Source organism: Lithobates pipiens, unplaced genomic scaffold, assembly GCF_037356315.1.
Source record: "Lithobates pipiens isolate NorthernLeopardFrog02 unplaced genomic scaffold, aLitPip1_a1.2 Scaffold_10, whole genome shotgun sequence".
NCBI lineage: Eukaryota > Metazoa > Chordata > Amphibia > Anura > Ranidae > Lithobates > Lithobates pipiens.
Window position 1 is genome coordinate 93,617,673 of NW_027507686.1, and position 13,315 is coordinate 93,630,987.

Consider the following 13,315-nt stretch of genomic DNA (forward strand, 5'->3'; position numbering starts at 1 on the left):
TCAGCATGAGCACCCTGATTGGTCTGTGACGCAGCCCCATACACAACAAACTGCAATGCACTGAGTGTTTTGACACCTATCAAAGGTGGTCATAATGTTATGGCTAATCAGTTTTTACAGTATCTCACAAAAGAGAGTACACCTCACATTTTTGTAAATATTTTATTCTATATATTTTTATGTGACAACACTGAAATCACACTTTGCTACAATGTAAATTAGTGAGTGTACAGCTTCTATAACGGTGTAAATTTGCTGTCCCTTTAAAAATAACGCAACACACAGCCATTAATGTTTAACTTAGGCAACAAAAGTGAGTACACCCCTAAGTGAAAATGTCCAAATTGGGCCCAAAGTGTCAATATTTTGTGTGGCCACCACTATTTTCCAGCACTGGCTCAACCCCCTTGGGCATGGAGTTAAGCAGAGCTTCACAGGGCGCCACTAGAGTCCTCCTCCACGACGACATCGTGGAGCTGGTGGATGTTCGAGACCTTGCGCTCCTCCACCTTCCGTTTGAGTATGCCCCAAGGATGCTCAATGGGGTTTAGATATGGAGACATGCTTGGTCAGTCCATCGCCTTTACCCTCAGCTTCTTCAGAAAGGCAGTGGTTGTCTTGGAGGTGTGTTTGGGGTTATGTTGAAATACTGCCCTGTCGCCGAAGAGAGGGGATCATGCTCTGCTTCAGTATGTCACAGTACAAGTTAACATTCATGGTTCCCTCAATGAACTGTAGCTCCCCAGTGCCAGCAGCACTCATACAGCCCCAGACCATGACACTCCCACCACCATGCTTGACTGTAGGCAAGACATACTCATCTTTGTACTCTTCACCTGGTGGTCACCACACACACTAGACACCATCTGTACGAAATACGTTTATCTTGGTCTCATCGGACCACAGGACATGGTTCCAGTAATCCATGTCCTTCGTCTGCTTGTCTTCAGCAAACTGTTTGCGGGCTTCCTCGTGCATCATCTTTAGAAGAGGCTTCCTTCTGGGACGACATCCATGCAGACCAATTTGATGCAGTGTTAAGCGTATGGTCTAAGCACTGACTGGCTGACCCCCCCCTCAAACTCGGCAGCAATGTCGGCATGACTCACTCATACATTTCCCAAAGACAAACTCTGGATAGGAGGCTGAGCAGGTGCACTCAACTTCTTTGGTCGACCATGGCAAGGTCTGTTCTAAGTGGAACCTGTCCTGTTAAACCTCTGTTAAAAGCAACAATTTTTTTTTCAGATCCTCAGAGAGGTCTTTGCCATGAGGTGCCATGTTGAACTTACAGGGATCAGTAATGAGAGCGATAACACCAAATTTAAACACACTTGCTCCCCATTCACACCCGAGACCTTGTAACACTAACGAGTCACATGACAGCGGGGAGGCAAAATGGATATATCGGCCCAATTGGACATTTGCACTTTTGTTGCCAAAGGTTTAGACATTAATGACTGTGTTAAGTTATTGAGGGGACAGCAGATTTACACAAGCTGTACACTGTCAAGTGTCATTTCTGTGATGTCATCACATGAAAAGATAATAAAATAGTTACAAAATTGTGAAGGTTGTGCTCACTTTTGGGAGATATTGTGTATATGTGTGTGTGTTGTGTGTGTGTGTGTGTGTGTGTGTGTGTGTGTGTGTGTGTGTGTGTGTGTGTGTGTGTGTGTGTGTGTGTGTGTGTGTGTGTGTGTGTGTGTGTACACACACACATATATACACACAGAATTCTTACTTTCTGCTTTGCTGCATGTTCAGCCACCATGTCACTGAAGTCCTCTTTTTGTACTTGCTCTTGTGCTTCCCGTACTCTTTCCTCATACTTCTGTGTCATGGCAGATGGATCCAATTCAAGCTCTTCAGGAGCCAGTGCCACTTCAACACCTTGTGGCTCTGTAGGTGCACCCCTTCGGGACAATGCCTATGAGAGAGAGAATAGCGAATAGAAAATTAAACATTTCACTTTTAACCATACTCATTCAGTTTAAAAATCATGAAATTATGAACTGTCAAAACACACACACACAATAACTTAGTTCAACTTTAAATATCAGCAAGCGGTGCAGAGGATGGTCTATGTGGTCAGTTAGATGTGCCTGCTTTAATTATCAACCATACAAGTTGCTAAATGTTGTACCTTCATTAAATGTAACTATATTGCTACACTTAGAAGTGCCCTTCTCTTTTATACACTGTAGCGCCTGCTGGATTTTGCTTATAATCCCCATGTAGAGGTTGGCATTTGTGAATGGACATTTTTATGGTTACGCAATCACATTGCTATAATCTTTTTATATGGACTATAAACTGAAAGGCCTATGAATAAACGGTTGTGGAATGAATCATCTGAGTTTCCAATTTTCTTTGACATACAAGTGCTTTGGATTACAAGCACGTTTCTGGAATGAATAATGCTCGCAATCCAAGGTTTTACTGTTAGGCAAAAAAATATAATTGAAATGTTAGATCTCTAAATAAAAAAAATGTGCATTATAACCCTATTGTGTTTTAGAAATATTTGTAATTTCATTTCAACGCTGAACAGAAGAAACGAGAGGGTCAAAAAGTCAAGTGCCCCATAAAGTAGAATTTCAGCTTTAATAACACACAAAATAGTACTCTATTACAAAACTGTGCATCCGCTATACTGTAGTAGCAATAGGTACATACAGTGCAGTAAAGGGCCCTATGTTCTGGCAGCAGTACAGATGACTTGTCGCCAGAATTCAAGCAGAAAAGCATCTATTCTAGAGGAAATTAATTTCTTCTCCCAGAAGAGATGGGACCTCTATCCTCCCAAGACATTAACATTAACCACTTTCAGACCGGACCATTTTGCTGGTAAATGACCAGAGGTCTTTTTACAATTTGGCACTGCGCTGCTTTAACTGGTAATTGCGCGGTCATGCAATGTTGTACCCAAACAAAATTTGCGTCCTTTTCTTCCCACAAATAGAGCTTTCTTTTGATGGTATTTGATTGCCTCTGCGATTTAAATTTTTTGCGATATAAACGTAAAAAGACCGCAAATTTTGAAAAAAAAAAATGATATTTTCTACTTTTTGTTATTAGAAAAATCCAATAAACTCAATTTTAGTCATACATTTAGGCCAAAATGTATTCAGCCACATGTCTTTGGTAAAAAAAAAGTCAATAATTGTATATTTATTGGTTTGCGCAAAAGTTGTCACATCTACAAACTAAGGTAAGTTTTCTGGAATTTACGCAGCTTTTAGTTTACGACTGCCTATCTCATTTCTTGAGGTGCTAAAATGGCAGGGCAGTACAAAACCCCCCCAAATGACCCCATTTTGGAAAGTAGACACCCTAAGAAAATTGATAAGTGGCATGTTGAGCCCATTGAATATTTTATTTTTTTGCCTCAAGCGATTGAATAATGACAAAAAATAATTTTTTTTTTTTTTTTTTTTTACACAAAGTTGTCACTAAATGATATATTGCTCACACATGCTATGGGCATATGTGAAATGACACCCCAAAATAAATTCTGCTGCTTCTCCTGAGTACGGGGATACCACATATGTGGGACTTTTTGGGAGCCTAGCCGCGTACGGGGCCCCGAAAACCAAGCACCGCCTTCAGGCTTTCTAAGGGCGTTACAGTTTTGAAGGCCATAAAATGCCAAGATGGCACAAACCCCCCCCCCCAAATGACCCCATTTTGGAAAGTAGACACCCCTAAATTTAGGGGTACACTAGTGAGACTAGGTAATAAATGGCGGGTGCCCTGAAACTATAAAAAAAATAACTAACCAACCAGCGTCACCTGTAACAGTTATATGGTGATCACTGGTGAAAGGGTTAACTAGGGGGCAATCAGGGGGCTTTATGCGGTAGTATATGGGGGTCCCTGGCGCTATAAAAAGCTACGGCGAATCTAAATACCTACCTGCCTAACTAGCGTCACCTGTGACACTAATACAGTGATCAGAAAAACGATCGCTTATTAGGCTGGGTTCACACTGGAGCGATGTGGGAACGCCACGAATGCGCGGAGGGTTCCCGCATCACATGCCTCCCGGCGGCAGTTCACACTGCCCTATGCGAACTGCTGGGAGTGTCAGTGAAATGTTAATGACACCCCCAGATCAGTTCGCATATCGCAGTGCGATCTGCAAACTCGGATCGCATGGTGTGAACACCCATGCGATCCGATTCTGCTGCGGACCAAAAAAAAGGGTCCCGTGCGAGTTTGCGGCGGGTGCGACACGAATTCAGCCATACTATCTGTATGGCTGAACTCGAATCGCACAGAGATCGGATGTGATTTGCACTGCAGTGCGGTGCGAATCACATTCGTTCTCATAAACCGCTGCAATGTGAACCCAGCCTTAGTGACACTGGCGAGGGGGGGGGTGATCACGGGGTTAAACCTTTATTGGGGGGGTTAGGGGGGCACATTAGAACTAAAGGGGGCTAACCCTAACTGCCCTAACAGTTATTACAGTCACAAATGACACCAATGCAAAAAAAAAAAAAAAAAAAAAAAGCAATTGGTGTCACTGTGACTGGGGGGGGCAGGGGTAATTGGGGGGTGATCGGGGGGTAAAGGGGGGGGTGCGAGTGTGTCTGGCATGTTCTACTGTGTAGTGTAGTGCTTGTGCAACTCACCGATGCTCTCTCCTCGGTGCCGGAACGAAAAATACCGACACGGAGGAGAGAATACATCACTTCCTCTCCTGTGTTTACATTACAGGAGAGGAAGTGATGTCACCGGACATTTTCATTCGTCGGGAGCGATCGCGAGGGGGTGGCCATGAATGAATGGCCGTCCCCTCGTCCGGGATCGCTCCCGAATGAATACCGACCGCCGCAGGCACCGGGCGGGGGCCCGATCGGGCCACAGACCCGCGGGCAGGCAAGGACGTACATGTAAGCCCTTATGCCTGCCCGTGCCATTCTGTCGACGTACATCGTCGTGCGGCGGTCGGCAAGTGGTTAATCTGAAGCATGATGGGAGTGGGGGGGGTATATCTGGGCAACTAGTCGCTTTATTTGCTAGTGTCCAATCTCCTGAAAGCAGCAGTATAACTTGTTTTAGAATTAAAGCTGAATTCTAGCGTCACAGGAACTACGCTTAAAACTATATTAAAAAAAAATTAAAATGGATTTGTATTGTAGTGGTTATATTGCCCCTTTAGGAGAGGGACTAGGCAGAACATGTTAACAGCAGCAAAACTGCACCTTTTGACTATAACCCCTCACTGCATTCAGCAGCTCAGTTCGTCAAAAGCAGTACAAACATAAATAAGGGGGGGGGGGGGGGGGTGCTGAGTCCATCAATGAACTTCAGAGAAAAGGATTTTACGGCAAGCACAAAAATCCTATTTTCTCTTTCGTTCATTGGACACAGCACAAAGGGTGGGAACAGCAAGAAAATAACTCCAACCATAAACAACCAGAGTTCCTCAAGGGAGGAGTTGTAACCTTAAACAGCCGCCTGCAAAACCTTGAAGATGCACTCACATCAACCTCGCAAAATTTTGTGAAAGTGTGAACGGACAACCAGATCAGTCTTACACACCTGAGAAACAGATGCTTGATGTCGGAAAGCCCAAGAAGCACCAATTGCCCTGGTAGAATGTGACGTGACAGGGAAGGGAGGCGCCCAACTCATTATGGCATAAGCCTGAACCACGATCTGTCAGATTCACTGAGAAATGGTGGCCGACGAGAACGCCAGGCCATTCTTCAGATCAGCCGATACAAACAGAAAGTCCGACCTCCGGAAAGGAGCTGTAGCAGATAGATACACCTGCAGAGCCTGGACTATGTCGAAGGAATGCAAAGCAACCTCTTTGGGGTGTGACGGCCGAGGACACAAGGACGGAAACGCAATGTCCTATTTTAGATGAAAGGCCAAAACAACCTTTGGAAGAAACCAAGGCTGCGGGCACAGCACCAACTTATCCTTGTGGAAGACCAAGTAGGGAGACTTGCAAGACAAGGCCGCCAACTCAGAAACCCTCCTGGCAGATGTAATCGCCACTAGAAAGACTACTCCGAGAGTGTCAATAAGGGGATCTTCCTAATATTTTCAAACGGCGGTTTCTGAAGCACCGATAGCACCAGATTCAAATCCCAGAGGCAGCGGTGGTTGAGCCAGAGGGGCCACATGTTGAACCCCCTGAACAAATGTACTCACCAATGAATGAGTCGCCAAGGGTCGCTGAAAAGACAGCCAAAGCTGATATCTGCCTCCTAATGGTGCTTAAGACCAGTTTCTGAGCCACTCCTCGCTGCAAAAACAGCCGTATCCTGGAAACTGAGTATGTGCGCGGACGCCATTCCATCTCCTCACACATGGAGATGTAGGCCTTCCATGTACGATGATAAATCTTCCAAGAAGATGACTTCTGTAACCTCAGCATAGTGGAAATTACCAAATCCGACATTCCTCGGTCCCTTAGCACCTGGCTTTCAACAGTCATTCCGTTAAAGCCAGTGACGGTAAAGCAGGATGAAGTATCGGCAGCCACCAAGGAACATCTGCCACCATCCGTACTCTCGGTGTACCACGGACAGAATCGCAAAGCAGATTTGAGTGGGGGGGCATAAATCAGCCGATAATGCTCCCATGGAGCCCCCAATGAGTCTGCCGCTTCCGCCCAGGGATCTTTTGACCTGGCCACAAACCTCTGTAACTTCCGATTGAGCCGAGAAGCCATCTGGCATGCCCCCCCCTAGGCAAAGGAGCCAAAATACATCTGGATGTAGTGACCATTCCCCTTGGTCCAGCATCTAACGGCTTGCCAGTTTTCTACGCCTGGAATGTATACAGCCGACAGAGCCAGCACACGCCGCTCTTCCCACTGCAGGATGTGAGCGACCTCCAGTGCCACAGCCGAGCTCCTTGTCCCTTCTTGATGGTTGAGCTCCTTGTCCCTCCTTGATGGTTGACATACGCTGCCGAGGCGTTGTCCGACTGAATCCTGACCGGACGCCCCTGCAGCCTCAGTGACCATGTGGAGAGGCACCGCCTGATCACCCGAAATTCCAGCACTTTGATCGGCAGGTGTGATTATTCCTGCGTCCAGCAATCCTGGGCCGACTGTAAGCCCTAAACCCCCCCCCCCCCCCCCCCAACTGGTCAGGCTGGCGTCCGCTGGGAGGAATGAACAACTTCCCGGATCGAAGAGCCGGCGACCTCAGCCACCAGAGCAAGGAATCCCCCTGACTAGCTGGCTCACCCGAATTTGACAATCCTGGGACAATGGAGATTTGTCCCATTTGGACAGGATCTCCTTTTGCAAGACTCGAGTGTGGAATTAAGCATACGGTACTGCCTTGAAAGTGGCTACCACAAGACCCAGGACTCTAATGCAAAAACACAGCAACGACCACCTGCGGGACACCAACAACTTGACCGCAGCTTGAAGAGTCTGCAGCTTGTCTGAAGGGAGACAGACTCTCGCCTCCGAGGAGTCCAGAAGCAAGCCCAGGTACTCCAGACATTGAGTCGGCACCAACACAGACTTCTGTAGGTTCAGTACCCAACCAAACTCCCGAAGAGTTTGCATGGTGATGGCCACATCCTCCCTTAATTCTGAGGCGGAAGCTGCCCTCAGAAGGGGGTCATCCAGGTAACCCACGATTGTGATCCCTCGCTGCTTTAGCGAACCCAAAATTGGGGCTAGCACCTTGGTGCCAATGCCAGGCCAAAAGGGAGAGCTATAAATTGGTATTGCTCGTCCCCCAACCGCAAATTGCAGAAATCTCTGATGCTGGATGGATATGGGGACATGCAACTATGTGTCTGATGTCCAGGGATGCCAGAAAATCCCCCTGGAGCGCAGTGACCACTGAGTGAACTGATTCCATCCTTAACCTTTGTACTTTCACAAAGCTGTTGAGGGCCTTGAGATCCAGGACGGGACCAACCCCTTCCTTTTTGGGACTACAAACAGATTGGGAGTAGAATCCCTGAAACCTTTCCGGTGTTAGTACAGGCACCCCACGCAGTGGCAGGTCCTGTACTCCCCTGAAGAGGACTTCCCGACGAGCTGGAGGAAGATGAAGGTTGGAAGGAAAAAATCTGTTTGGCGGACAAGAAACTATCTTGTATGCTGATGAAACCAGTTTGCAGACACACTGGTCAGAAAGTAGGGAGGTCATCCGAGCTGCAAACTCCCGAAGGCGATCCCCCACCCGAGAGCCAGGCGGGGGAAAACCTTCAAATGGTAACAGATTTGCTTGTAGGCTTGTTTGGCTTGCGAAACCAGGGACACTTTTGTCCCTCAGCAGGCACCTTGTTAGACTGGAAACGCTTACCTGCCGACCTGGGCAGACGAAAAATCCGCTTCTGAGCGGAAAAGAAGGGCCCTTGCCTACGGCGTGCCTCCTTACCTTTCCTGGACTGTGGGAGCAACGTACTCTTCCCCCAGTAACATTCTTAATAATGTTATCCAGCGAGGCTCCAAATAGTCTCTCTCCCTTGAAGAGCAAGTCTGCCAGTGCTTTCTTAGATGCCTGGTCTGCAGACCAGCATTAGAGCCAAATCAGGCGACGTAGCGTTACTGCCGATACTGAGGCTCTAGAGAGCAAGGGGGCCATATCGAAGGCCGCATCACAGACATACTTAAGGCCCTGCACCAACTGGTCTGCCAGCTCCACACAGACCGGGGGAAGCTTGTTGCTTCTCCAACTCACTGTGCAACAATTTAGCTCAAGCGTCCGTGACACCAGGGCCGTGGCTCACACTGGCCGCAATGCTGACCCCACCACCTTAAACATGGACCAGGCAACCGCCTTGGCCCTCCTGACGGCAGGGTCCTTGAAAGCAGGGGTCCCTTCCACTGGAATCATGGTTACCTTATTTAACCCAGATCCCGGGGGTGGTCAGCAACCGGAGATGTCCATTTTTTCAGGAAATTCTAAAAAGGGGTAACACACCGCCATGTGTTTTGGGACTGAAAAGGGCCTCTGCGGTTTTCCCCACTCCTTGTAAAAAAAAATATATCAAAATAAGTTGGGTATCCTGCACAGCTGTGATAAGTGCTCCGACAAGCGATTTTTCCTGCACGGACACAGTCATTCTCACTGTCCAAACGGTCCTGGTCCACATCCTCTGACATGTCAGAACAGGGGCCTCCTGCCACCGCAGGGCCAGAGTCTGAATCAGAGCTTTCCCCAGAAGACAGTGGGGGAGGGGGAATTTTTTAACCCCTTGCACCCGCACGCCATTTCCCCCGTGGCAACAAAGGCCTCCAGGTCCGCCGACAGAGCGTCCATAGGCACCGCAAGTGCGGGGGAACTGGTTGCCATAACAGGGATGTCTGGGGAAGAAGCGCCAGATTCTGACACTATGCTGACCCACACTCGCCTGTCACCACTTAGGGTCCTAAGGCAAGTCACACAAAAAAATCAACCCTCCTAGCTGCCACAGACTGAGCCCCCCCCCCCCCCCCCCCGCATAACTCACCACACTGACCCAGGTACTGAGCTCTGCTGCTGCTGTCTGCTCACCCCTGTGTCAGCCACAAGGTGTTCTGTGTAAAAAGTGCACTGTTCTAGAAGGAAAAAAAGAGGACCAAGCGCTAGAGGCAAAACAAGCTGAGGCTACCAGAAAATGTCCGCCTCAGCACCAAAACGTCTGAGGGCGCCGGCAAAAAGGCCGCCGGACTTCCAGAAAATGTCCGAAAGGAAAAAAACTGGCTATGGCTACAGAAAAACGGCTGCAGCCTCTGCACATGGCATATACACCAGAATATCCCACCGTGCCCCACAAACAGGGAAGAGGACCCCCAACACCCAGCGAGGCCCCCTGCCAGGACCCAGAGCCCCCCCCCCCCGGAACACCCTCGGCCAGGTACGTGTACCGCACCCCCATGTGCCCAGTCACACAGCAGCCCATAGTATGGGGAGGTGGAAAAAGGGACAGGGAGGGACGAAAGCGAGAGTGAGAGACCCTAGTCTACCTCCCAGGGAATGCCCAGCTGCTCCATTCTGCCGAAACAGGTGGAACCATTTTTACCCCTCCTGTAGGGACTGCTGGACGCATTCCACGGACAGATTCATTACCCGAACAGTACGAGATGGCTGTTGGCCACTGCACACTGACACGGACAAACAGTCATATGTGTGCCCCGGAGCATATAGCTCACGGGCCGCCCCTGGATCAGACGGGGCATGTCGTGGCCGACCCAGCACATAGCTAAGGTCTGCTCACGCTCGATGGCTAGGCTGAGGAGACTACCAGAATCTATATTATCCAGCCTCTCACCCAGCCGGGCTGTTGATTGTAGATCACAGGAATCAAAAATGCAGAAAAAAGTCCCAGGACCAATGGTCCCACTGGGAGCCAGGTCCTTATCCTATACTAGGCAGAAAAAAAACTGAACTGCTGGATGCAGTGTGAGGGGTTATAACCAGTAGGACCACCCCTGGGCGGTACTGTGCAGTTTTGCTGTTTTTAACATGTTCTGGCTAGTCCTCTCCTAAAGGGGCGATATAACCTTAAGGTCACAATGAAGAAGCTGTGTCTGTCAATGAAAGAAAGAGAAACCACTTTTCACGCATAGTTAAAGTTGGGATGGAAATTCACTTTAATACTGATCCTGTATTCGGTGAACGATTTAAAAAAAAAAATATATATAAAAAAATAAAATAAAGTTTATCCCACCTCTCCATTAAGACGGTTGCAAATGATTCCAAAAGCACATACCGTATTTTCTGGCGTATAAGACGACCTTTTGCATGTAAAAAAGTTGGCCAAAAAGCAGGGGTCGTCTTATACGCCGGGTCAGCCCCTCGGATGCCGGCTGGGTGTTCGGTAATACTGTATGTAGCTTCGGCTACATACAGTATATACCGCTGAGCCAATCCTGGTGAGCGATGTATTCAAATGAATACAAAGCCTGCTCAGATTGGAGTAACGACCTCTGCCAATCGGAGCAGGCTACTCTGTAGCCTGCTCTGATTGGCTTGGAGAGTCAGAGCGGCGCGGGTTGATGATGTTACAGCCTCTGCCAATCCAAGCAGGCTTTGTATTCATTAAAAGGAATACATCGCTCGCCGTGATTGGCTCCAGCAAATGCAGGAAGAAATATGAAGCCTCGGAAGCCTCGAAAGCCGGGTCGTCTTATATGGTAAGTACAGTTTTAAAAGCGTTTTTGTCCTGTAAGATTAGGGGGTCGTCATATGCCGGGTCGGCTTATACACCGGCAAATACGGTATACCTTAGAACTGTATTCAACACATTTGGATATTTATGCATTAAAGGAACTCTAAAGTAAAAGCTGATATTAAAACTGTACACCCGACAGCTTATTTTCACAACTCAGTTTCTATTTCATAGTCAAACTCACCGAAGAAATTTCATAGATATGAGTGGATCCCATTATTGCACCACCGACAGTTGCAGTTCTCTTCTCTGGAAGCACCGTAAAAAGTAGCGGAGTCTCTGTACTGTTTGGTTATAAAAAAAAAAAAAAAAAAAAAAAAAAAAAGGAACAACCAGTATATGGATGAGAAATGGATACATGCAAGGTACCATTAAATAAAAAAAAAAAAATGTATTCGATATTCATCACAAATCAACCGTCTTTAAGCCAAAACAATTAAATCTCCGCTAAACACACACGTTTTAAATCAGCTGATACATACTAATAAAAAATAAACACATGATCTTATACATCCAGAACTATTAAAATGATATGCTCCACTGTGATGGATTTACCAATCATCCAAAAACGAAATTTGGTTGGGCATGGGCAATGAGCCAACTGAATGAGCAGAAGAAGGGTGAGAAATAGAAGGGGACCAATTATCAGTGGAGAGAGTACTGGGGGCCTGTAGCACCACCCTGCAATCCAGTGAACAAAATGTCCCCGATAGGGTACTTGTGACCTCTGCAATAGCGGAGCAGGAAGGGGATATCTTGAAGCAAACACATGTAGGTTGCTTTAACCCTGCATTTGCAAAAGTAAACCGCTAACAATGAACCTCAGAACACGAAACTAGCAGATTTTTTTTTCTAGCTGTTGTTCCAAATCTAAAGAGCAAGAGACAAAAGTGCACAAGCACATAAGCAGCTGCAATTTCACCCATTCACGCAGGGATGCATCAATAAGTGTGCGTGTGGGGGGGATTTCTATTAGAGCGGGCGAGGGCGGGTGGTGGAGATGTCCGAGCAGCCTCCTATTCTTAAAGTAGTCTTTCACTCTGTCAATCAACATTGACTATTTTTAATTCTTATGCCCTTATAGCATTAGTAAATAGATATGAATGTATATCATATTTACTGGTTTTAAACTTTTTTTTTTTTTACATTTCTTCAGTTATTTCCTGGCCTAGGCAAGTGATGTCACACATCCCAGGAGTCTTTAGGAGGGAGAGAAGTTTCCTCAGCTAAGTTTACCCTCCTACCTGCATGCATGAACAGATGGATTATAGGAAGTATATTCTACATGAATAATCTGTGTCTACATGGGGGGTGATTTTCAAAGTGATTTCTCAGCAAAATAAGAGCATTGAATGAATTTGTTTTGAATATTAAAAATGAATGAAATACTATTTTTGGGCTGTGGCGCTAGGTAGCAGTGTAGTTACACTTTAATTGTTCTAAACATACGCTAGCGATTTGAAACTGCACTGATAAGTCAAGTAGGCTTTGATTTTACAGACAGATTTAACACTGAAAAGGAGAACATCTGGCAGTGATGGGAGAAGTATATAAAAAAATATTCTAAAACATTCAGTCAGACTATGAATATTATGTAGAGCTTCATACCCATCAATGGCCTCTTCATTCTTTTTCTTTCTCAGCTCAATAAGTTCTGGTGTCTCCATACCAGCAGGAACAGAAGAAAATCCTCCAGGAGTAATAAGACCACTGCACAAAGACAAAACACAAAACAGTTTACAACAAGAAAAAAATGCTTCTGTAAATAAAGTGACAGCAGTTAAAGCTTGACCACTGAGTCCCAGACTAAGTTTGGCATTTGCACGTCTTAGTGCTGTCTTTTTTTTTAAACATTCCAGTGGCTTTGGCAGGCTGCTGTTACTGCCAAAATTGCAGCTTGTTGGTGACAACTGTAGTGTAGTCCAACACAAAGCCCAAGAGCAGAGTTGATGGCTAGTTTAGGGGGATACTGGATTACCGTAATTTAGTATTTAACCACTTAAGCCCCGGACCAATTTTCAGACAAAGGATCAGGCCCCTTTTTGCGATTCGGCACTGTGTCGCTTTAACTGACAATTGCGCGGTCGTGCAACGTGGCCAAACAAAATTGCCATCTTTTTTCCCACAAATAGAGCTTTCTTTTGGTGGTATTTGATCACCTCTG

The 13,315-nt window shown here is 46.6% G+C and overlaps 1 protein-coding gene across 2 annotated transcripts in view; it reads right to left on the reverse strand.

Annotated features, from left to right (window-relative positions):
• The window catches only part of SF3B2 (splicing factor 3b subunit 2), a 104,000-nt gene that overhangs the window by 6,861 nt on the left and 83,824 nt on the right, over nucleotides 1-13,315 (reverse strand). For both annotated transcript variants that reach the window (XM_077456764.1, XM_077456775.1), the window contains 3 exons: nucleotides 12,760-12,861; nucleotides 11,336-11,435; nucleotides 1,745-1,930 (listed from right to left, as the gene is read on the reverse strand). In XM_077456764.1, coding sequence (XP_077312890.1) covers nucleotides 1,745-1,930; nucleotides 11,336-11,435; nucleotides 12,760-12,861 — 388 coding nt within the window. The remainder of the gene's footprint in view (nucleotides 1-1,744; nucleotides 1,931-11,335; nucleotides 11,436-12,759; nucleotides 12,862-13,315) is intronic.